General features: G+C 41.4%; 1 protein-coding gene across 5 annotated transcripts in view; it reads right to left on the bottom strand.

Moving 5' to 3' along the window:
• Positions 1-24,916, bottom strand: part of MYO5A (myosin VA) — a 112,853-nt gene that overhangs the window by 64,430 nt on the left and 23,507 nt on the right. For all 5 annotated transcript variants that reach the window (XM_033167224.1, XM_033167222.1, XM_033167226.1 and 2 more), the window contains exons 2-6: positions 23,192-23,302; positions 22,572-22,743; positions 16,547-16,691; positions 4,871-5,027; positions 894-1,037 (exon numbers count right to left, since the gene is read on the bottom strand). In XM_033167224.1, the coding sequence (XP_033023115.1) occupies positions 894-1,037; positions 4,871-5,027; positions 16,547-16,691; positions 22,572-22,743; positions 23,192-23,302 (729 nt within the window). The remainder of the gene's footprint in view (positions 1-893; positions 1,038-4,870; positions 5,028-16,546; positions 16,692-22,571; positions 22,744-23,191; positions 23,303-24,916) is intronic.

Below are 24,916 nucleotides of genomic sequence, written 5' to 3'. Positions count from 1 at the left end.
TATGTTAACATATATTAATTCAGCAAAATACTTCCCTTATTTCATTTGCTCTGCAAGTTTTTTAAAGGAAAAAGGTCACCAGCTGTCAATTAATGTAATGAAGGGAAACTTAGAGCCCTCCAGATGTTGTTGGACTACAACTCCCATCATCCCTGATTACTGGCAATGGTGGCTGGGGCTGATGGGATCTGGAATCCAACAATGTCTGGAGGGTCACAGGTTCCTTTTCCCTGGATTAACAGGTGCAAACTGCAGGATTTATCAGCCTACCATTGTATCCCATATGGAGGAACTGGAGATGATGGGGAAGGGGAAGGAGGGGATGTCACCCTCAGTATTTCTGTACAGAACCCTCCTCCCCCTAGACAAAGGATGGAGGACCTGCGGCCCTCCATATTTTGTTGCACTTCAACTTTCATCAGCCCCAGCAAGATGGGAATTGGGAGTCCACCAACATCTAGCATCACAACCTTAGTCTTTCAGGTTGTACACACTGCCTGAACACTCCCTCTACCCCTTGTAGTATAGCTGAAGTGGGGGGGGGGGGGGAATGTTCTTCTTTCTGCTCATTTCCCCTGGCTGCATGAACTGAAGCACAGTTCCTGGTTTGGCAAAAAAAGTTCAGCTTTCAAGGAGTAAAGTCCTTGTTATCTCTCTCTCTTTCTCAATAACATCACATTTCTAAGGAACTCGTTGTTTCTCCTAAATATGCTAGATGGATGTGCAGCGACTCTGCATTAAGTAGTTGGACGTGACACATTATTGTTCAGTATTTCCAAAGCAACCATTCCTTGCTCTCCATGGATGCTAGGTTATGTAAGCATGCCATCATGTCTCGACTCACAATGGAATTCCTACATGGACAAGCAAAAACAAGTTTGCATTCATTTTACCTGAAATACCACTCGTGATTTTTCTAAGAGGTACGTTCTCATGTTGGCACCAAGGATTCGAAACCTTTTATCGAAACCTATTTCGATGTACTTCCCGAAGCGGCTACTGTTGTCATTCCGTGTGGTTTTGGCATTCCCAATAGACTGTGAGAGGGAAAACAGAAAGGGATTAACAATTTGAGCCTGCAACCTTACACACACTTACCTGGGGGTAAGTCCCACTGAACTCAATGAGGCTTACTTTTGAGTAGACATGCAAAGGATTGCACAGAGTTTTCCTTATTTTGCACAGGGTTTTTTAATTTAAGATTTTGTAGAATATTGGCGGCGGGGGTTGTTTATTTATATCAATACAACAAACACAGCAATAACAACAAAAAACCAAACAATAATAAAACCAGAATGAAGTGGAAAAGGGGGTGAGGAAGCAGTCAATATTTAGCTTTCCCAGGTAAGAACCTACCTGCAGCATTAGAGGAGGTGGCTGAATTGCATTACAAAAAATTACCTGAACCACAAATGATGCCTATAGAATATTAAATATGGATTTTCACTCTGGTTGTGATGTTTAATATATTCATTGGTTACATGACTTAATTAGCTAAAACTTATTTTAATTTAATGGACTAAAAATGTGTGCGGGATTCATCAAGCAGTTAAAAAAAATACAAGTATTTATGAAAACGGTAGGTTCCATCCTTTTTTCTCAGAAACATACTTCTAAGATAAGTCTGCTTTGACACATGCATGCATTATTTAAAAAGAAATGTTTAGAACTATTGTTTTTACCAATATATACATTTAATCAGAACATCATTCCATCAACTGACTAAGAAAATTTAATCTAATTATTCCACCCCGTGGACACCCTTCCATCAGATGTCAAGGAGATGAGTAACTATATAACCTTTAGAAGACATCTGAAGGCAGCCCTGTAAAGGAAAGCCTTTTAATGTGTAATGTTTTAATATATGTTAGAAGCCGTCCAGAGTGGCTGGGGCAGCCTAGTTGGATAGGCAGGATATAATTAATAATAATAATTAATAATAGTAATATTAATAGTTATTCAGTTTGCAGCCCTAATTTTTTGAATAATGTCTCCTCTCCTCAAAAATACATTAATAAATGCACACATGTCAATAACAGACACAAGCAGACCTCTTTATGTGGGAAGATAAAGTAGCAGTAAATATCAAAGCAATTAATTAAAAAACATATAGACAGCAGTACGCAAGAAGTCCCTTTTCTTAAGATGAGTTTCCTACATGTATTTCTGTTGCAACTACCTGCATGTTAGTGGCCCTCTATGGCACAAAATCCACAAACTAATACTACTTTCTAAGCCACTTGCCTTATTCCTGCACCTGTCACATCGGAGTTGCAGGGGGCAGCATATCACAAGAAGCATAATATGACACAAATTGGTTAAATACAAGACTTTCGAAGTATGTGGTGGGGACATCTTTGTAAGGACCATAGCTTAGTGGAAATGCATTTTCTTTGCACACAGACGCTCCTAAGTTCAGCCTTCTGCCTCCTATCTCTGGATAGGACTGGGAGAGACCTATGTCTGAAATCCTGGAGAGCTTCTGCGAATCAGTCTAGACCAGAGCATTCCAAACACTTCATGTTGGTGACACACCTTTTAGACATGCATCATTTCGCGACACAGCAAGTCAGTTTACTAGCAAACCGGAGGTTAAACTAACCCCTTTCCAACCCCCGGAGGAGTGCGGGGAGCATTCACGCGACACCTACATGTTGCAGCCAACACAATAACAGGTCGTGACACACAGTTTGGAAAGCTCTGGTCTAGACAGTACTGAGACGAATAAACCAGTGATCTGATGCAGTATACGTTTCCTATGTTCCTAATGCACTGGATTACTCATTCCGTGGCTTGGTACCTCTAGCCCTCCAGATGTTGTAGTGCAGGCTTCCTCAACCTTGGCCCACCAGATGTTTTGAGACTACAATCCCCATCATCCCTGACCACTGGTCCTGCTAGCTAGGGATCATGGGGGTTGTAGGCCAAAAACATCTGGAGGGCCGAGGTTGAGGAAGCCTGTTGTAGTATAACAAGTCCCATCAGCCCCATCAATGGCCAGAGATGGTGAGAGTTGAAGGCCAACAACAACAGGAGGGCCACAAGTTCCCCAATCTCTGGCCTAGTAAAAGCGGTTGGGATTCTCAGGCTCAAAGCTCTGGGTGTGCCTCTTGCAACATAATCAACATTTCACAGAGTTGAAGTGAGAGTAAAGGGGATGAGAATTGGAATTGTACACTGCAAATCCTACAGAAATTACCTTCAAAATAGTTCTCAGTGGTTTCTTGCACGTTGGAGATAAAATTTAGCAAAAGCTCTACAGGTCTGCAAACAGTATTTTGCTAGTTTCCTAGAACTATCCCCATAAAAATGCTGTATCACACTACATTAATGAAAATATATGCCCATTTGTTAGTGTATTTGGTACTGATAAGTGTTCAGTAATATTGTTTGGAAATGTCACACAACACAGCAAACCAGGCAAAATTACCTTATCTCTGAATACTTAAAAAAAATGTGCCAAAGTTGCATTAGGGTGGACAGTGTCATCTCCGCTTTTGTTTGTTTCAAGAAATGCTTAAAACAAGAAAAATGTATATTTTAAAAAATTACCAGTGGAGAAAGGGAGCTTCATTCAACGTCAACAATTCCTATGAAATTTGTTTATAATTATGACATTCCTCTAAATTTAATTCCATACCAGACCATATGGAATGAATTCCAGCTTAACTAGCATAATCACAATACTTGTTGTCAATTACTTAATGCTTTTATTATTTATTGTTTTTCTATACCATCTTTCTGCCAAGACATCTATAACATGCTTTAAGACATGATTTTAATGTTATACAATATGTCACTTTTGGTATTTTTAAAATAGAAAAGCAATTAAGAACTACAAATAAAAGTTTAATACAGTACAGTGGAACATTCTATTAAATAGGGTTCTTTTTCAGAGGCTTCTGTAACTCTAAAATATTATTATATTTATTATATTGCTGAAAGGCGTTGTTTAGGTACCTCCCTAAAATGTCTTTGTCCAGCTCCAGGGCTATTCAGAGGACATTCACGCTGCAAGATTTGTATGTATTATGAGATTAGGACAAAGGGTCATACCAGGGGTGCCCAAACTAGGGCCCAGGGGCCGGATGCGGCCCAATCGCCTTCTAAATGTGGCCCATGGACAGTCGGGTTATCAGCATGTTTTTACATGAGTAGAATGTGTGCTTTTATTTAAAATGCATCTCTGGGTTATTTGTAGGGCATAGGAATTCGTTCATATATTTTTTTCAAAATATAGTCCGGCCCCCCACAAGGTCTGAGGGACAGTGGACCGGCCCCCTGCTGAAAAAGTTTGCTAACCCCTGAGTCATACACTAAGAAGTAAAGTTTGAGTGCCAGGGACAGGGAGATCCCATCTTAAAATAAAACAAATAAAATATGGAGTGGGAGTTGGGGAGATGCGTAAGCTTCAAACCCACTCCGTATTTCACAGCACATGCAAATTCTGGTAAATGATAACTATATGAGCAGACATTCATTCTCTGAAGTTCAGATTAGAAAGAATTAGTCACTCACTGTGTTACCTGCTCCTCTCCACTTTTTAGAAGGATGTAAATGAACAAGAAAAAGGGGAGCACCCAAAGGTGATGTTCAGCTTTTAAGAAATACTATTTGGTGAAGCAAAGCACTCTAGAATTTGGGACCATATTGTCTGAAATATTTTTATCATTTCCTTTTCTTCCAGCTGGCCAACAGTTTGACCAGCCATATTTCAGGGCTAGGGTGGGGTTATTAACTTCCATTTGTAATAAAACTACCTTGACAACTAACATTTCCTGCAAACCCCTGGTTTCACTTTAGCAAAGGCAAATCAACTAGCAAAACAACCCTCCATTAGACTTAAAATAACCATGTTCCTGGGTCTTACCTCCATTATAGGATTGGAAGCCAATACTCTCTCTTCGACATTAGCTTCACTTGCAGACCCACTTACAGTGGCAAAATATCTCATAGCATATTTAGCAGAGACTGTTTTTCCAGCTCCAGATTCTCCACTTACAATAATTGACTGGTTCCGTTCATCTCTGAAATGGAAACATCAGTTTCAGTTGTATTAATGTTCATCCATCTTGACTTGGACATGCATATTGTGTTTGGGACAACGCGCAAAGAAGACACAATCTAAGAAAGTAGAAGCCTAAAAATCGTATAAATGTTACTTCAAAGGAGAAGAGCTTGTTTACATACATACACACATACATACACAAACAAACAAACAAACAAACAAACGTATGTACAGGTGTGTTTCATATGGAACTTAGAATATTTTGCATCAAAAGTTCCTTATACAAAGCATCAAAACATTTCACCAAAGATAGCACCAAACATTTCGCCAAAGATAGCACATCAGTAACTCAGTTGTATGAATCTACAAGAAATGCAAGGGTAGAGCTGTTTTCCTATTCAAGACATGAGACTATGCAAGAAATAATACTTCTGTATTCTAATCTTTGAACAAAATATGTATTTCAACATTAAAACAAAAAGCTGCATTCCAACTGCCCTCAATATCCTAGATATCAGGGGTTCTCAAACTGCCCAGGGTCCACTTGAAGAGGGCTGAAAATTACTGAGGACCACTGGTCCTAAAATGACTGTGCAAGGACAGAGCTAGTCAAAGAATGGCAGCAGATGGAGGCAGAGTTTGGCATAATCAGTTGGCAAACACAGACATCCCCCTTTGGAAATTGCTTCTTTATCCTCTCCCTCAGCTCACCATGCCCCTTTTGACTCCATCTTTCTCTTTCTCTCTCTTTTCATTCCCTCACACTTGGCTGCACACTCTGACCATTTCCTTTCTTTTCTTCTCCCTTTTCCCTCTCCTCCTCTTCAACTTAGCATGCAACATCCTTGCTTCCACTTCCATGTAGACAGAAGACTCCATGGCATTTGAGGCTGGCATAGCCCAGTCAGTAGATCATGAGATTCTTGATCTCAGGGTTCTGGGTTTGAACCCCACACTGGGCAAAAAAAAATCCTGCATTGCAAGGGGTTGGAGTAGATAACCTTGGTGCAGTGTTCAAAACTCCCACTCTTCTCGGCGCATTTTGCGACCGGAAATTTCATTAATGCGAGCAGTTCTGAGCTCTGGGCGCAGTACTGCACCTAAGTTTTCAGATTAAAACTGCAGAGTGGAAGGAAAGAAGGACCTTTTTCTGCCTCCCCACTTCTAGCTACTCTCCGAAGACTGGAAAATAGACCCTCTTAAGAATATTAAGGGAGTGGGCAGGTGAAGGACTAGACCATGTGAAAAATAAAAATATTTTAGCTGCAGTTCATTCATTTTCAGCTCTGTATACTTGTTATAAAAGTGTGCCTCGACATTCCGTTGTTGCACCCATAACCTAGGTTTAAGGTGCCATTTAGCTCCTAGCTTTCATATCTCAGTTTTTAACACTGCCCTTGTGGTCCCTTTCAACTCAATTCTATGATTCTATGGGTGAGGGATGGATTGCAGTGCTGAAGCTCATTTGAAAGGGAACCAGGGGCTATTAATCCACAGTCTGAGAAACGCTACACCAGATGGGTTTTTTCCTTCTCACTCTGATTACTATTAAGCAACTAAGATCATAGAACTGGAAGGAACCCCAAGGGTCATCTAGTTCAACCCCCTACCAAAACAGGAATCTCAATGGGGGGGCTGCGTGTCGTGTCAGTCCCCCATCCAATTTGAAACCAAACCAGATGTAAAACTGTGCTAGCAGTTTAACTGCTGCACCACTAGGAGGGGCTAATGGGAGATTCTCCCACATGTAGAAATAATCCACACAACTGTTATTTCCAGTGTGACAATTAGAAATATGCACTAGCAGGCCAGGATGAATGGGGGGAAGCAAACAGCACCTTGACCTGATGACACCTGTTCCCCGCTGCAAAGACTGCCACCACAAAAAAATCTTTCTTCCCTCCACCATGGAGAGAAAGAAGTGAAGGGATGAGCTGTAGGAAGTCCCTGGTCTGACTCAAGAAACTTTAGTTTAAGTTGAAACAGGCATGTGAAAACATCACAAAAATCACCTCCATTCACCTTGAATTAGAGCTGCACGCAGGACCAATGTTCAACTCTAGTGACAATGAGGTGGGCAACAACATGTATTCTTTTGTCATATTTCAGAAGATACATGAGGCTATGGTGAAGCAATGTGATGGAGCACAGGGAGCAGAAGTACAGCTAGCTATTTTCTTGCTAGTCCATTCACTGCAGGAGGAGGGGTGCAATCCAGCAGAAGTCAGTGGTGCCCAGTGAAATAAGTCTGAGTGAAAGACAGTTGTGTGTTTATGCTCCACTGACTTCCTCGGGAACTGGAGCAATTTTAAATGTAAGAAGTAGCTAAAAGAGGAAACGCCAATCAGCAATAAACAGAGTACAGTGGACGCTCGGGTTGCGCATGCGATCTGTGCGGGAGGCACGTTTGCAACCCGCAGCGTTCGCAACCACACCGCTGTGTCTGCACACACACGTGACACAATTCGGTGCTTCTGCACATGCGCGAAGCATGATTTAGTGCTTCTGCGCATGCGCTGAAACCCAGAAGTAACCTGTTCCATTCCATCCGGGTTTGGCACAGTGCGCAACCCGAAATCACGCAACCTGAAGTGGCCGTAACCCGAGGTATGACTGAATCAGCTCAACCTTCCACATCCACTTTGATATCCCCCTTGAACACAGAGACATCAGAATTAAAACTGGCATGCATATTTAAGGCAGATTGGTGTGCAATTGAAGGACAAACCTTGACCCTAAGCTTGACCCTATGCCTGTTTTCAAGGGGGCCAGAAAAGCTGCCACACACCATGCTGCAACATGTCTGGTCCCACTTTTACTGTATGCGGATGATGCGGCCTTATTATCTCTGACGAGGATAGGTCTGCAACATCTTTTACTCTCCCTGGTTTCCTATTGTGACGCTAACAAACCTTCAAATAAATTATGAGAAGACAAAAATTCTGGTCTTTTCTAATTCCCAGGAATTAGAGAAATGGAAAACAAGAGGACAAGAAATCCAGCAAATAACGATGCACAGATATCTCATAATTTTATTCCAGAGCAACTCAGGTTGGTCAAACCATTGCACATGTGCTACAACACAGGCAAAGTGTAGCTCCTCAGCAGTAACTCGCTTTTATTTTCAGAAGGGTAACTAATTTATACCAGCTGCTATTCAGATTTTTCAAGCTACAATATGGATGCAAGCATATAATAGTGATTTAGATAAGATACACACAAGTTTCTTGAGACGTATCCTGGGGCTCCCAATTTCAGTCATGTATGAGATGATGTGTACAAAACTAGCCATACACAGGATGGAATATTGGGTGTGGGCTAGCACTATAAAATACTGGTTGTGTTGCCATTATTGTTGCCAACCTTCGAGTCTGCTCTCTGACTTACTTAAGGACTCTTATAAATCCAGATGGTTCCAACTCTTACATAGCAAAATCAGATCTATTGGTATTGACTTGGAACCCTTGTATAATTCAAGTGAGCAATATATTTATTGCAATATTCAAAGCAGATTAAGGGACATTGAAAAACAAAACATCAAGTCAGCTGTAAATAAATTTTGCTCCCCCCAAGTTCTATGGTTTAAATACAACAGATAACAGGGTCACTTATATCTCAAAATTAATAATTCCAGTCCAACGCAGGACCTTTATGTTAGCCCGACTGAACATTTTCCCCTCAGCTTTTGTCAAGGGCAGATATTTAAACATCCCCAGAAATGATACGACATTGTGAATGTTCTTTGAATGTGCTGGACACTGTAGAACGTATCATTTTCTACTGTCCATTGCACAACCAGCTACACAGACACATGCTATCCCATTTTTTTTGGGTCGTCTAACATCATGGCACAATGAAAATATCAGATTTTATCTGTCTGACATTAACCCCGAAGTAACTGTAAGGGTGGCTGAGTTTTTGTCAATAGTATCTCTTAAAGTGATGAATGGCACTATTGAGTGGGAAGAAATCCCAATGAAAATCCTCATCATTACTGTATATTCTGGCGTATAAGACTACTTTTTAATCCAGGAAAATCTTCTCAAAAGTTGGGGGTCGTCTTATACGCCCGCCGGGTTGAGAATCTGCGCTCAAGTATATCTCAAACTCTATATTTTAACTTGAAAAGTTGAGGGTCGTCTTATACACCCAGTTGTCTTATACGCCAGAAAATACGGTACATATTTTACATGGCTGTTTATATATTTCAAATTTTTATATATGGATGTTTTATGATGGCCTATACTTGCAATGCCTAATAAAGGTTTGGCAATGTAAGATGCAACATGTCCCTTGAAGAGCAAGACATCAGAAAGTTGGCATGCCCAATCAGGACTTCCTGCATGCCAAAGACAAATGTAGCTTGACCCCAGTACCTGTTTCTATGGAGCCCGGGAAAGCTGAATGACACAACAATGTGATGTTGACTTGGTGACGGAGAGATCTCAGTGAAATATGGCACGTATTTTTACAAGCTAGTTTTCCATGAGGTGTGAACAGCTCCTTCTCTCCTGCAAGTCTTCAACAAGCAGGGGAAAGAGGAAATGCACAATATATGTTGAAATGCAGGCTTAAGAGATTGGGGTTTCAGAATGAAGGTTTGTAAAGACATCCACTTCATGTTCAAGCCCGAGATCAGCTCTTGCAGAAGGTCTGAAACTTTTCCCATATTAATACACTGCATGCAGTCTGAAGTTAAACATGCCAGGGCAGATTTGTTGAAAATAATAATAATGCAGAAGTAGGGGCAACTAGTTATAATAGCCTCTGGGGAAACACACAATTGCTCCATGTTTAAAAAGGGAAGAGCGAAAAGGGAAGGAGAACATACACAAGACAAGGATTATACTCAATACAAAACCTTATTAGAATACACAATGCTTACAATCAGTACATAGTTTTTAACAGGCTGGGGCACAGAGAAGTCTAGTGTACCAAGATGGCTCTTCCTCTAGGTTAAATGCAATACAACTTTCCTAAAATGCCATTTTGATAAGGATTTATATATTACTAATGGAAACATTTGATAGGCACTCTGTTGTCCCTTCAAAGCACATTAACACTCTTTACTAACCTCAGTATAGGCCCCCCACCCCACCGCCACACACACACACACACACACTTTCTCTCACTAGGGCTATGCAGAATACGCTATTAAATTCCCTGTATGCAGCCTATTATAACACCCTCTGGCAAGTTCTTGGCACAGACAGCCTCTATATAAGCAGAATCAGCTGGTGCTGTCTATTCTGCAGTGAATCTCTATGCTAGACAGGAGTTCATTGTGCATTTTCGTAGCTTGAACTTGAACTTGCCCCCCAGTCCAGGCTTAGAAGGCTTCATGCCACCAGTCTCAGTGTCATTTTTATTCAGAAAGCTAGTTTTCGTGATATGAAACACAATTCTACAATCTAGGGCAATTTAATTATATTTATATTTAGGATATAATGCCACACAGATTCTAATAATCACTTATCAGGGCAAAGACTATACAGTGGTACCTTGGTTTACGAACTTTATCCGTTCCAGAAGTCCGTTCTTAAACCAAAGCATTCTTGAACTAAGGTGTGCTTTCCCATAGCAGTGGGGGACTCAATTTACAAATGGAACACACTCAACAGGAAGCGAAACATGTTCTTATTCCAAGGCAAAGTTCACAAACCAAAACACCTACTTCCGGGTTTGCAGCATTCTTAATCCAAGTTGGTCATAAACTAAGCTGTCCTTAAACCAAGGTACCACTGTAATTGTAAGTGATTATTTTTGGAATTTTATTCACGAGTAAAAACTGCACAGAAGTCACCTCTCAGGTTATAGAATACCTGTAGTCTTAGGCATAGATAGTTTGCCAAGCTTGGTGGCATGAATCCTGAGCCCAGCAGCAATCTAGACACAGAGTCAAAGGCTGCATAGACAGCAGATAAGCTGGACCAGTTGCTGCTGGAGATCAGGAGACTTCACCGGTGTTTTTTCCTGAGCTTGGCGGACCCAATGGCTTTCACAGTACCTCCCCTTAGGTACAGCAGCACAGGAGTGAGCCTATGGTGCAGAGGAGGAGAGCCTTCAGATCAGAGGGCTGCCCTTTTAAGAAGCTAAGTTCTCCAAAAGGGGGTGGAGCCTGTGAGAGATAGCCTTGGTGGGCAGAGATCCAGTTTGCTTTCAACCTCTGTCCAGCAAAGGTAGGTCACGAGTTACAGAACCATGGATAGCTACAAATGAGCTCCTCATAGAAGGGGTGTTCGGCACAATGGGAAGCATGCAGGGATAGTCCAGCTTCAAAACCTATGGGAACTGGAGGCCAGACTAGACTAGACAACAATCGTGCAACTAGCAACAGGATGGACAGCAATCTTACTTTATTGCAGGCAAGGAAATGGATACATGTTAAAAGCATACATAAACCAGTAGATATGCAAAATCTAGTGACAGGTTTTTACAAAGGCAACTGCACTGCTCTTTAAAGAAGTCTGCACTGCTGTTCAAGCAATATCAAGTAACAATTGTCTTGAGACATCCAGCATTTCCAAATCCTTCCTGTCGCTTTTAAAATTAGGAAGAAGAGAAAGGCTATGAACTGAAGACAAATGATGTGGCAACACTGCTGAAACCAAGCAGTTTGGAGGCTGGTCAGTGCCTGAGTGTGAAACCCTAGTGTGGTGCAATGGTGATAGTGTCAGACTAGGCTCAGGGAGACCTAGGTTCAAATCTCCACTCAATTACAAAGCTCAGGAGAGCCTACTGGATCACACCAATGGCCCACCTAGTTCAGCATCCTGTTCTCACAGTGGTCAACCAGATGCCTGTGGGGAAACCCACAAGGAATCAAGCACAAGAGTGCTATCCCCCTTTGCCATTTCCAGCAACGGATAATTCAGAAGCATTACTGCCTTTGACCATGGAGGCAGAGCATAAGTATGCCTAGGACCCATTGATAGCCTTATCCTCCATGAAATGTCTAATCCTCTTTTAAATATTAATATTAATCTGTAACACACCCTAGGACCTTTGGGTGAAAGGCAGGTAATAAATTGCAATAGTAGTAGCAGTAGTAATACAGAGGAAGAGGAAGAGGAGGAGGATGTGGAAGTCATCACTGCCTTGTTGGTGGCCATCACTGTCTCCTGTGGGAGCGAGTTCCATAGTTTATGCTTTGTTCAACTATGATGACCCTTGTGCCAGTCACCATCTCTTAGCCTAAGCTACCTCAGGAGGTTACTGCAAGAATGAAACAGGGGAGAGTTTAAGCGTGTGTTCATTTTTAGCTCCTTGGAAAGAAGTGGGTTAAAAAACATAATGAACAAGCAAATTATATGCCTACTATCTTGAAGGAAGACAGGATGTACTATTTTCTAATCTGTTATTTGCACTTATCATTCCACTCCTGTCATCTTGCTTTTCTTCTGGTGCTTTTAATGAACATTCTGCAAACAAAAAGTCTGAACTTGCAATTTATTATCTTGCTTTGTCTTCCAGTCCACTGCCCCTAGAACATAATTCTTATAAAGTACTTTCGGGATCTTGTCAATTACTTTCTTCATAAAATTGACCATTAAGATCCTTAATTGTTCCTAAGCCACATCTTTGCACATGGTTATACAGCAAGAAGAAAGCTTTGCCTTTTGCACTGGCCTGTGCAATAAATTGTGGTCCAAATAGGATAATTAAGTTGTACTCTTCCTTTCAGAGATGTGGGGAGAATGCATTAGCTGCCAGGTGTCATAAGATTGATAGTTGCAAAAGCCCTCAGTAAGCATTATGATTAGCCAGGTTAATTTTGAGATATTGGGTTATCTGGTATTGAGAAGCATTACTGCTTCTAACCATGGAGGCAGGGCACTGCCATCACGGCTAGGAACCATTGATAGACATGTCTTCAGTGAATTTGTCTAATCCTCTTTTAAATATTAATATTAATATTGTGTTTTAAAGGTTACACCACCATTTCAATTAATTCAAAAAGTATTTGCAAGGCAAACTGGCCAGAGCTGATCAGCAGTTTCCTAGAACACACACTACCAATAAAGTTCACTTACACAAAACTGCCATGTACAGCTTGTCTAGGAAAGGAGATGCGAAATTGATTTCTCTACAGAACAATGAATTATGCATGTCACCTATGCTCCACATCATTGGTAGCAATAAAGAAAGTATTTTGTAGGATCTTACGCTAATGGTGTTATATGTGAGCTTGAATTAAGTATGTCCATAGTAGAACTCCTAGAAGCAGCTATGAATAAGATTCTGAATTTCCATAATTTGGTATAATGTGTTATTGTTGTTTTTAATGGCCAGAAGCAGTATGAATGAGAGTCTTGCACCACAAGTAATACTGTATTTTAAATAGCACAAAAAGTAATTTGGTTAATCTTTTTAGAAAGTGCTTAATAGTATTAGCAAAAAAATAAATTTAAAGAACCCTAAAGCACCTCCAATCTAGAAGTGATGTATAAAAATGAATGCCCTCACTAAGGTACGATCTGGTACTTGCATGTATTTTTTTTTTGTTATCTATTGGATGGTGTGTATAAAAGAATTTTAAAAGTAATTTCTGTGCAGTTTTTGTAAAGGCCGTTGATATTTATTTTGTAATATTAAGCTAAAAAGACATTAAAGCTCACAGTTAAACACCACTGATTAAGACATGACTGCTCACACAACTCACAGTAGAGAAAGCATGGAAATCTACAAACTTGGGACTAATTTGCCTCTGCGTATTTTAACATTGCCTAGTGGGAACCAGAAAACCTGGCTCTGATCAGGCTGATCAGAGTGCCTTGTTACAGTACAGTTTTAATCACAGAATTTGAAGACATCTAGTCTCTTCTCCTGTCAATACCATTAGGAAATTTATCCTGGCATTTATCCAACATCTGCTTCCCTTAAAGTCTGCTCCATCTTCTGTGTGACTGCTGTTCAGTTATTCAAAGTGAACTATCATGCCTGCCCTTAATCTTATCTTCTGTACAACTGAGCAATACTTTATAGTGGAGAATGCAAAAAATATTGCTGAGCAATAGCTGGGCTGGTGCTGGTGATATACGGCCTCAAATAGAGGACTTATTCACCCAGTCTAAGTTTTTTGTTTTTTTAAGCCTTTCCATTTGTGACATTTCCATTTAAAGAACGAATGATGTTAAAGCACGAAAAAATTCTGAACCCCCCCCCCAAAAAAAAAACACCCAGCAGCAGCTGGCACCCCTCATCCAAAAGGGATGGTTCACCCATTTGACATACCTCCAGCTTCATCCACTCAACATTTCCCCGGGTGATTTTTTCTTCAAGGTGCAACAATTTAGAGAGCAGTTCTCTTATACAACCCACTGAAACGAAGGGGAGCCATGCAAGACCACATTGGTCCCCAGCGTTTCAATGGAGACTGCACAGAAGAAATTCCCACTGGACTGTGGCTTTAGAATAATATAAGGGTGCATCAGACTTGGACCACTAACCCTAAACACAGCACATGCTACTTAGCATAAGTGGGATTTACTTTATTAGTAACAGGTTTATAAAAACATGTCCTAATTTTAAGCCCACTCCTCCTGAAAAACTGCTGACCGCAGGACTGATAACATCTGGAGCAACGAGCCAGAGCTGTTTCTGAATCAAACCTATCAAGGATTTAGTGGCGCCCCTTCCAACATGGCAGTGTATCACTTCTCCCTGTCCCACATTCTACTCACAGACACAGCTGAAATGTGCAGAATGAACAACTGATAATGTACAAACACTTTATACAAAGCTAAGCACACATGCAAATGGAAATAATCAGTAGCTGCAAAATCATGACAGATTGCATTCCGGACCAAAAAAAAAAAAAATGAGCCAGCAAGATGAAAGTTACTCCCTGAGGATTATTTCGTTGAGGTCACTGTTGCAACAGTCTGCTAATGCTCAGTGAACAGCTTCCAGCAGGGCACCTCATATGAACTTCAGGATCCAATGCTAACCACATTTGACCTCAGTCTGTGTGGAAAGCAACTCGCTATGAAGGGTCTGCATAGCGTCTCTGCTACAAAGTCAGACAGAAAGAAAACTAGGAAGCCCTAGCCCAGTGCAAATTGTATAGAAGGTTGTGAAATCATTTAATTTTCTCTTCATTCTGAAGCTTAGGCACAATTCCCAGCTATAAGTGGCTTTCCATGCCCAGCTGCTATAACTTTTTGCCCTCGGTAGGAGGAATGTGTGAAAACTGTCAAATTCAACAATAGTTATCAAATTCCAGGATATCTACTGAAAAATAACAGATGACAAAGATTGCACATTACAGGATAGGCCTTTGGAATGGTGGGGTTAATTGCAAACCCTATTTCATATTTTCCTTCCAAAAGCTCAGGGGAGGACACACTGTTGTCTCTGCTCCCCATCTCCTGCGTTGTATTCTCACAACAACTCTGGTCATCTGGTGTGCCTCATGGCAGAGTAGATATTTGAACCTAAGCCTCCCTGCTCCTACTCCAACACTCAACCACTCAGCCACACTGGCTCCTGGTGTTACACCATAAAAAGGTCAAAGGTAAAGGTAAAGGACCCCTGGATGGTGCCTGTAAGATAACTTTTCAGATCAGTCCTACTTCTCAGTGTGGATTTCCTACCCTTCCGCAAGCCAAACCATGACATGAACAGGTGAATGTAAAGGTACTCAAAGGGAAAATCTTGACTTCTCCCCTGGTCTTGGCTGCACTCCCCAAGGCTGAACCATGGTATGGCTCAACAATACATTCAATCCCATGGTTATGGTTTGTCTCCACCAGACAAACGATTAGCGATAAGTCAAGAACAAGCCTTGGTTATAATTTGTGGTTTGTCTAGAGTGAGACAAGCCATGAGCCTCAGTTTGGATGTAACACTAAGCCAAATTATGGTTTAGCTTTGAATAGCAGGATCAGGGGAGGAGAAAAGCAGCCATGATTTTTCCTCAGAGAACCTGCATGGTCTCGCGCTCATGCTTAGCCATGGTTTGGCTATGTGAGATCTGGACCTTTGATTCTTGACATTGTCTCCAATAGCAACATGCCAGGTGTTCTGTAAAGCACATAAAATTGACCTTCCTCTGATGTCCTGCTCATTCAATGATCAAGATAGGCTGGAGTTTCTACTCAACTCCCAAGGCTAATATCCAGTCAGCCCTGCCTTTTTATTATGACCCTGGTGATCTACCTAAAATTTAAATATGCATTATGTGAAACAGCAATTGCTTTTGTTAGTCCCGAGCCCATCAATAACATTGAATGATCCAAAGTTCTAGTGCTTCAAGAGTAAATGAGCTTCTCTCTATTAATTCTCTGTACACTGTTCAACTACTGCATATTTTTGAAAGTTGTTTATTTGCTATACATTTATTAAGGTATCTAACCAAATTTTGGGCAACCTGTCAGACATTTCAACTGGGATTATTAAGAGTTAACCTGTGATATTTATTACAACATCCAGATAAGGAAAATCCTTTCAGAACCTTTCTGCACAAAAAACACATATCACAGATGGTTAAAACTATGCTCTAGTGACAATAACAAAGAAGACCTCTTTCACACAAACCTGGCCATTTGTTTATATGCTTCCTCAGCCACAGCAAAGATGTGGGGATCCATATCCCCCATGTTCTGGCCACTGTACGCATTGATGATATCTTCGCCATAGATAGGCAGTTGTTCATAAGGATTTATGGCTACTAAAACTATACCTGCAAAATAAAATTGGGGGGGGGGGATATGAGATATGTTGTTGGAAAATATTAAATAGAAAACAAAGTGGGGTTTCTGTTTTAGAGAAAGATTTGTTCTGTGTGAAATTGTCCAAAACTTGTGTCTCCCCCTTTTGTTTTCTAATGTACTTGTTTCATGAAAACAGAGGTCATAAGGAATATCAAGCTAAACAGGTATATAGGTGACCATTTATCACTCTGAAAACCATACAAAAGGTGACTAATTTCCATGCAGAGTGTCAGCTGAAAGCATTTTCCTGGCTTCTGAGTCTTCATGACTTAAGTCACAGCCCAGTTAAAAAAGATTTCAAGTAGGTGACTGGCAGGGAAAGAGCTGTATTACCTCCTTCTGTTTCCTGCCTACTCAAGCACCTTTGACCTATCCACAGACTGGGAGAGATGAAGGTTCTCAGCATGCAGGGAATCCGATTTCCAGTTCAACAGTATCTCAAGCAGCAGGGCTGGGAAAGGCGTCTGTCTGAGACCTTGGCAAGCCAGGGCCAATCACTACAGTAGGCAATAGTGGAGTAGATGGGCCAACAGTATTAACAGGGTAAGACAAGCTCATGTAATTATAGTTCAAATGAAGAATAGATACCACGATCTGTGCTAGAGGTGCTGTCAGACATTTTGGACATCAGAGTGTTTATCTCAGATAGATTATTATCTATCCTGTTTGTCAGCCTTCAAAAGGGCTATCGGAACTACATGCAGGCAGCCTTTCCAAGAGCCCTAGGCGCATTCTACTCTCGTAGGTCAAAAGTAGCCATGTTTAGCCAAGCTCTGCCTGTCTGATTCTAAGAGCTCTCCTACAGACAGGAACACAAGGCAGCAGACTACCTTACTTCCGCAGCTGTTTCTCTCTCCACTTACCAGCTAATTTCCCCTGGGAGTTGGAAGGCTACGCAGAGAGAAACAGAGACAGAAACAAAGAGGGAGAAAAGTGGCGGGTGACGCCTGCTTCCCCCTATGCTTACAATCCCCATTAACTTTCCTCTGCCTGCCTCCCTTCAAAACTCTCACCAGCCAGAGTTTGGCTACATGTGGCTAAATGTAGTGTGTGTAGCAAACCACAGGCTCTAAGCTTTAGAGATCCAGCTACCCTTTTCAAATGCTGTTTATTCACTTGACTGACTGCAATGCCTTATAACCTTTCCGCTGTTTTCTTTCTTCCTACATGGTTTCCTCAAATAGCTGCCTCCTCATGATCTTTCATGTGGTCCAAGGAACAACTTGAGAATGAGGTGGGTCTATTGTACCCTTTCAGACACCAAAATTAGGTGGGGGGGGGGGAGAAGCTCTCCAACAGCAGATAGTTAGTAGAGAGACCAACTGAGGCTCTTCCCTATACCCAGCCCCATAACCCACTTTGCAGAAGCGACTTACAGTCACCCATGGTTGGAAACTCTTTGTATGCAGTTATTACCAGAAAACTGGCAAATTTATTTTGGCATCATTTTCTACAGGAGTAAATATGAACACCACCTACAGATAATTGGTTCTCTGCCATTACGTTCACACAGTGTCTAGATGAGCATTTCAAGACATATTGTCCTTCCAGGCTTGTGAGGCCTGCCATTTGCTCATCATTGCATCTGCAGGGAAACAGTGCAGTGGGTACAAGCAAATTTTTATATATACTTATATGCCACTTATATACCATTAAATGCTAAATTATATATAATTCATTATATATAATACTAAATTATATATAATAAAATTTAGTGTTTAATGGCAGTTAGTTATATTCGTTTCTAAAGCAGGGGTCGCCAAACTTACCTGGCCTTGGGCCAGTTCCTCCGGCACCGATTGCGCAGCGGGCCGGAGGGAGAGGGAGTGCACGCCCATATGGGTGCACACTCACTTTTTCCGGTGCAGTGCAGGACCGAAAATAGCTTGTACGCATGTGCAAGAGTCATTTTCGGTGCACTTCTGGCACGGCGCGGCACCAGAAATAGCTTGTGCGTGTGCACACGGGCCTCTGCAGCCCCGGAAGTGCGCCGGAAATGACGCTTGTGCATGTGCAAAAGCTACTTCTGGCGCCGCGCCAGAAGTGCGCCAGAAATTACGCTTGCACATGCGCACAAGCTGTTTCTGGTGCCGCCCCGCCCTGGAGATGGGTAGCCGCGCTGCACCGGTAAGAGCGGACGGCGGCCAGATAATCAGCCCGCGGGCCTTAGTTTGGGGACCCCTGTTCTAAAGTAACAAATGCTCTGTGCCATGCATTTATAGACCTTTGCAGAGTTTCACAGGATATGCCTCGTTATAGACTGCAATTACATACCATTCAACAGTCCTGATTCTGCCAGGACAGCCACAGAATAATCATCAATCATAATAATTTTATTATTTATACCCTGCCCATCTGGCTGGGTTTCCCCAGCCACTCTGGGCAGCTTACAGCATATATTATATATAATTGATTATAAGCACAAAATAAAAACATCAAGCATTAAAAACCTGCCGATACAGGGCTGCCTTCAGATTAGTAAAGCTGTCATGGTTTCAGACCTAATCCCAGGGTACCCCAATTTCTCCCTGCCAGCCAACAGGGGCTGCAGAAGTAGCTGCTGGGGTGGCGGCAGCATTGGAAAGGAGGCATGCTGTTTGTTTTCATGTGTTCAGGGTGAGCAGGGTGAACTGACTCCGCGGTGGCACATTTGACAGAGATGAGGAACTGCCTCCTGCCCTGCCGGTTTCCCAGTCACCCCAGCCCCAGTGGGCTAGGCCACAATGGTTAGCACTGGCATAAAGGTGCTTCTGAAGGGGGGAACAGTCTCATGAGGAATCTGCACTTGGGAATGAACAGCTCAGGCGTTGTAAGAGGGACTTAGAGCTCTGCCTCATCCGGGTGCTGGGAAGGGATTTGAGATAGGTTCCCCTTGAAATCGAGGGCCTGGAGAGAAAGGAGTGGACACACATCTGTGCCCCAAAATATGTTTATTGTGTTCCCTCTTTCCAACGTCTTTCTCCAACCTTGGTAGGCAGTGGCTCCCACTCAAGCCACCTGACTCATGTAGCAATGCAGTACCAAGAGACAGCATCCTGATTTTTTTTTCTTCAGGAATGTTGGAGGGTATGCAATCATCTATAAATAAATGTTTGATTTGAAAGAAGAATGCCAGGAGCCAATTCAAATGTGCTAATATGCAAGCAGTGGCACAGTTCACCTAGGAATAAAATAGAGTTTGTTTTTCCGCTCCATGTGAAGCATCCCCAGTGAACAGGTGCCTTCCACCTTTCTCAAATAACAACATCATTAGGATTGCAACTCTGAGGCAGAGATGCAAAAGGTGAGAGGGAATAAGTATCTCCAGGGCCTCTTGAAATGCTCTAGTGAAAATGAACACATATACTGAAGTAGCTTTATGTACAACTCCATAAACAGTTTTCAATTCTATCAGTTGTTAGAATGTTCTTGCTAACTAATTGTAAATATAGTGGGCTAGGTAAAGGTAAAGGGACCCCTGACCATTAGGTCCAGTTGCAGACGACTCTGGGGTTGCGGCGCTCATCTCGCTTTATTGGCCGAGGGAGCCGGCGTACAGCTTCCGGTCACGTGGCCAGCATGACAAAGCCACTTCTGGTGAACCAGAGCAGCACACGGAAACGCCGTTTACCTTCCATCCGGAGCAGTACCTATTTATCTACTTGCACTTTGACGTGCTTTTGAACTGCTAGGTTGGCAGGAGCAGGGACCAAGCAACGGGAGCTCACCCTGTCACGGGGATTCGAACCGCCAACCTTCTGATCGGCAAGCCCTAGGCTCAGTGGTTTAATCCACAGCGCCACCTGTGGCCCTTAATTAATGGGCTAGATTCACTTAAAACTGAAAACCCATTTTAAAAACTTTCTCTTTTTAATTTCAGAAGGTAGAGAGCTAAAACATTCTCACTGCAAAGGATAGCTTAAAGAATAGAAGGGTAAATTTATTTCAGGACTTAAAGAAAAATGAACTGTTTTACTAAACTCTTGGTTTTTCCAATAATCCCCAGGGATGGAGAGTCTGTGGCCCTGAGATGCTGTACTCCAATCCGCATCAGCCCCAACCAGCATGCCCAATCCCATCAAGGATGAGTAGAGCTATAGTCCAACAACATATGAGGAACCAAAGGTTCCCATTCTTTCAGGTTACCCCTTCAGAGTGTGATATCCTGATACTCTGCATTGCTCTATTACTTGGTAGTAAGCCACATTCAACTCAATGGGACTAACTTCCAAGTATGCACACATGTAACTGTACTATTAATATTTTTGCCTAATGAAATATCTCTGGAATAAAATCCCTAAGAACACATAAAAGTTTATTTTGTTATGTTTATTTTGTCTTCTATGGCAGATCAGGATTTTGCCCTGCTAGTCAAAATCTGGCAGATCAGATTTTGCCCTGCTAGTCAAGACATGCTCAGTGCTGTGTCAACATAGATAAGATCATGTCTTCTCTACCAGTATCTAGGTCAGAAATGGAAAAACCAACTGGTCACTGCAGTTTTATATGACCAACTAGGATATGCACCTGAATTCCAAATATGAGAGCTTTCAGTGGTTTAAAAACATTCTAATTCTACTGATTGCAAAATAAATACTCCAAGCATTTTAAAAAAACTGATGCCAAAAATATATTTTTGTAATCTGGAGTGTGTCACTTGTGACAGTTTTTACAGAACAACATGAAATAGATTTCAAATCAAAACAAAAATACCATTATTGTATTATAAAAGTTGATGCCAAAGTATGATAGCATAACATTTGTTTAAATTAAGTATTTGAATGCAATAGCCCGTGCTACATTTGGCTTTATGGAGGGACTTCTAGCCAAGATATATCATTTGCTACATTGATTTGTAAAGCCAAAAAATACAGGTGCTACTACGGTCAAAGGCAGAACACAGAAAAGTCAGGTTATGTGGAGCAAAACCAACACAACTATGTGCTAATCATCACCAAGGAAGAATTGCATCCTACACTTATAGAATGCAAATAAAATAGATTTCAAGAGAATTTAGTTCCAAGTATGGCCACTTCAAGCATTATTTACACAGCTTGACTGCTGCTCAAAATCCACATGGTTCTGGTGAAATGTTTCCCATGTAAATTGGCTAGACTGTACTAAGAATCTGCATCAGTGTCATAGCTTTGTAAGCTGCTGTGCAGCCAAACATTTGCACAGCCACATTAAATCATGAGCATGCAGAGATGATGTTTTCCCATTACCATGTTCTGTCAACATTGGAATCAGCCCTAAGTTTACATACCACAGTGGTTTTCAAAATTAAATACAATACTTTTTAAAAACAGAATCTTCTATGTGATCCCCAAACACCTTATTTTTGTTGTTTTGCAATTGACACATAATCTGATTCCACATATTTATATTTAAATAGCAGTCTCTTCTGCAAAAAAAAAAAAAAGAATCATTACCTATCGCCAATGGAAACAAACATTTGTTAAGGTTTTTTAGCCTATATTTCAGAAGGGCAGTTTCCAGTTAAGGAACCCATACAAGGATTACTGCATATATGATTAACATTTTCAGTGACAAATTGGTAATAATTTCTGAAGTTTGACTTATTATTTATTCTATATCTGTTTTTAAACAGTTCTGCTTGTTTTTACTTTGTGCTGCTGTTTTAGTCTTGTACTGTTATAGTATTGTACTATTTTATGAGTTTCAGGATGTTATGGTTTAATTTTATTACATATGATTTTATTTATAAATAGAAAGGATTTACCGGTATACAAATTTCTGAAAAACAAACCAAAAACAAACCAACAGGACCTAAATGCTACATATAACTGAATATATCCATAGGTATCTGGCATGCCCAGCAACATAAGAAAGTCTGGTTTTGTGCTTACCACAATATGTATATATGAGCTTGGAGTCTATAAACCGAACTTTCAGGTTATGAAGAACAGCAGGTTCATGGAGATAGCTGAGGGCTGTCAGATCATTTTCACCCACAAGTATGTCAGGGTTTCGCAGGGGTGGTAGCTCCTTGGACTTAGCATCAAGGCTATATTGAAGCTCCTGGAAATTAAATAAGAGCATATATGACATGCATCCAAAATGATCAAACACATCACTATACATTTTTTAAAAGAAACGTATATGGATATAGTTGAGTACACATACATAATTGCCAATTTTATTTACAATATACTGTAAGCCACCTTGAGCAGTTGGGTTAATAGGCAAAATATAAATACAGGCGGCAACAATTTCAGGCATGTCTAATTGACGTGTGATCACTGCCATGCAGGTCCTTTTGAATCCAGAAGAGGGCAGAGCAGAGGCAGAATGGAGGTGGGGCAGAGCTTATGGGGTAGTGTGCTCTGCCGGGAATGGAACCCCCGCACAAAATGGTTGCCACCTGTATTACAAATAAACAAGACCATGAACATGTAACCTTTTGCAGCAAGTGATAGCAATTTCAAAAATGATTTAAAAACAAAACAAAACAAAGAGTTAACATTACCTTGCCATCCTCAACACGAAGGTGAAGGACTTTGTCTCCTGATTTATAATCTTTTACAAGTTCTGCTGATTTCCAGACTACTTCTGGATCAGGTATCCAAATCCTTGCATACTGCAAAACAAAATTAAGAAAGGATCAGCTGTATTTTCTCAGCAATTTGTACTAAAATAATAATAATCACACACACTAACATTACCTTTTAAAAATTATCAGCCATGTTATGGGGGGAAATATTTATAGCAAACATGATTGTCTTCGGCTGAATTCAATAAGAACACTATATTGCAATAAGCCAATGAACTGAATTTTTATCCCCAGTTAATCCTATGGACTTATTTGAAATCAGGGATGCAAATCCTAAACATGGTATCTAGGAAGTGTCTCACCAAACTCAAGGAAAATTATGCAATGCCCACAGGTATGTATTGAATGCTTCAAGGTCAAGACAGGCAGGAATTATTACCACCACCACTTGAGAAGAATTTCTGAAATTGTTTATTAATGCTAACATAATAACTACTACTTCCGTGCACTGACTTAAGTTTATTACAGGTGTAGCCTATACAAATTGTTAGGAAATTAACAGGTGCTTGGGAATTTTTGTTATAATTTCACTCCAATGACTCTTAGGTTTTACTGCAGTGGAATATGCCTCCAAGTATTGACACTATGACCTCCACCAAAAGGACTTCAAGGCAAGGACTGAAGATCATCCATCGTGTTTTTTATTTGAAGATTCTAATCTAGAAGTGCAACAGCCACTTTCTTTTGAAGAGAGATGATGTAGTGGTCTAACTGGAAATTCCTTGTGGAAAGAGCAGACATGCTCCTAAAGATTTATTTTCCCCGCCCACATATATAAGTTTTCTCACACAACACATTCAGTTCAAGACATTCTGGTCTTGAAATCAGAATCCAAACTGTGCCCATCCCTCCACAAAATGCACCATTGTTGTCATATGCATCCACACAAACAACAGTTATACGTAAATTCACACATTGCCATTACTGATGCAAAGTGCACTAAAGTCACTCATTTAAAAGTTGCACCCTCTCTTCCTAACCTCAAACGTCACCAAAAATCATTACAAACTGTGCTCAGAGGTCCTGGTTACAGACAAGCTCTGCTTTGCACTAAATGATTTGGCTGTAACAACCAGTTGTGCCACTAAATCAGGAGGGGATGTGAGCATGTGAAGCAGGAGGGGAGGACTAAGCATATGAGTACAGGGCTCAGTTGTAAGAGGGTTTAGTGGTTGCTCATGAGTAACCAGGCTGACGCAAACTTCTGGAACTAAGTTCCTTTATTGTGCAGATATATACAGTGCAGCTAAAGAAAGAACGTCCAGCTCATCCTTCTGCAGAGTCCGGGAATGACCCCTTCCGGTTCTTAGCCCAGCATAAAAGGTGCGGGATGCGGAACCCCCGCCTCCCCCCTCTACGTCTTTCCCCCTTGTGCAAAAGGGGAGACGGAAGGGGTGCTTCACCTCCCGTTTCTGCTCGGTGCGAAGGCTCTCCTCCCCTGTCACAGCCCCGGCTCCCACTTCCTGTCTCCATCTCGCCCTCCCCATTGGAGGAACTGCTGCTCCTCCCACTGGACAAAGATGAAGAGCTCAGCACCGGAGACGGGGGCTCGCGATACTGACGAAGCCCTGGCACCTTCCTGGCTTCCGGCGAGGGCAGTCTCCTGACATCAGTCATGTAGCAGCAAACCATAGCTTGCCA

This window comes from Lacerta agilis, chromosome 13, assembly GCF_009819535.1.
Source record: "Lacerta agilis isolate rLacAgi1 chromosome 13, rLacAgi1.pri, whole genome shotgun sequence".
NCBI classification, from domain to species: Eukaryota; Metazoa; Chordata; class Lepidosauria; order Squamata; family Lacertidae; genus Lacerta; species Lacerta agilis.
Note: the sequence above shows the minus strand (reverse complement) of the source record. Positions and strands in the feature narration are given on the sequence as shown.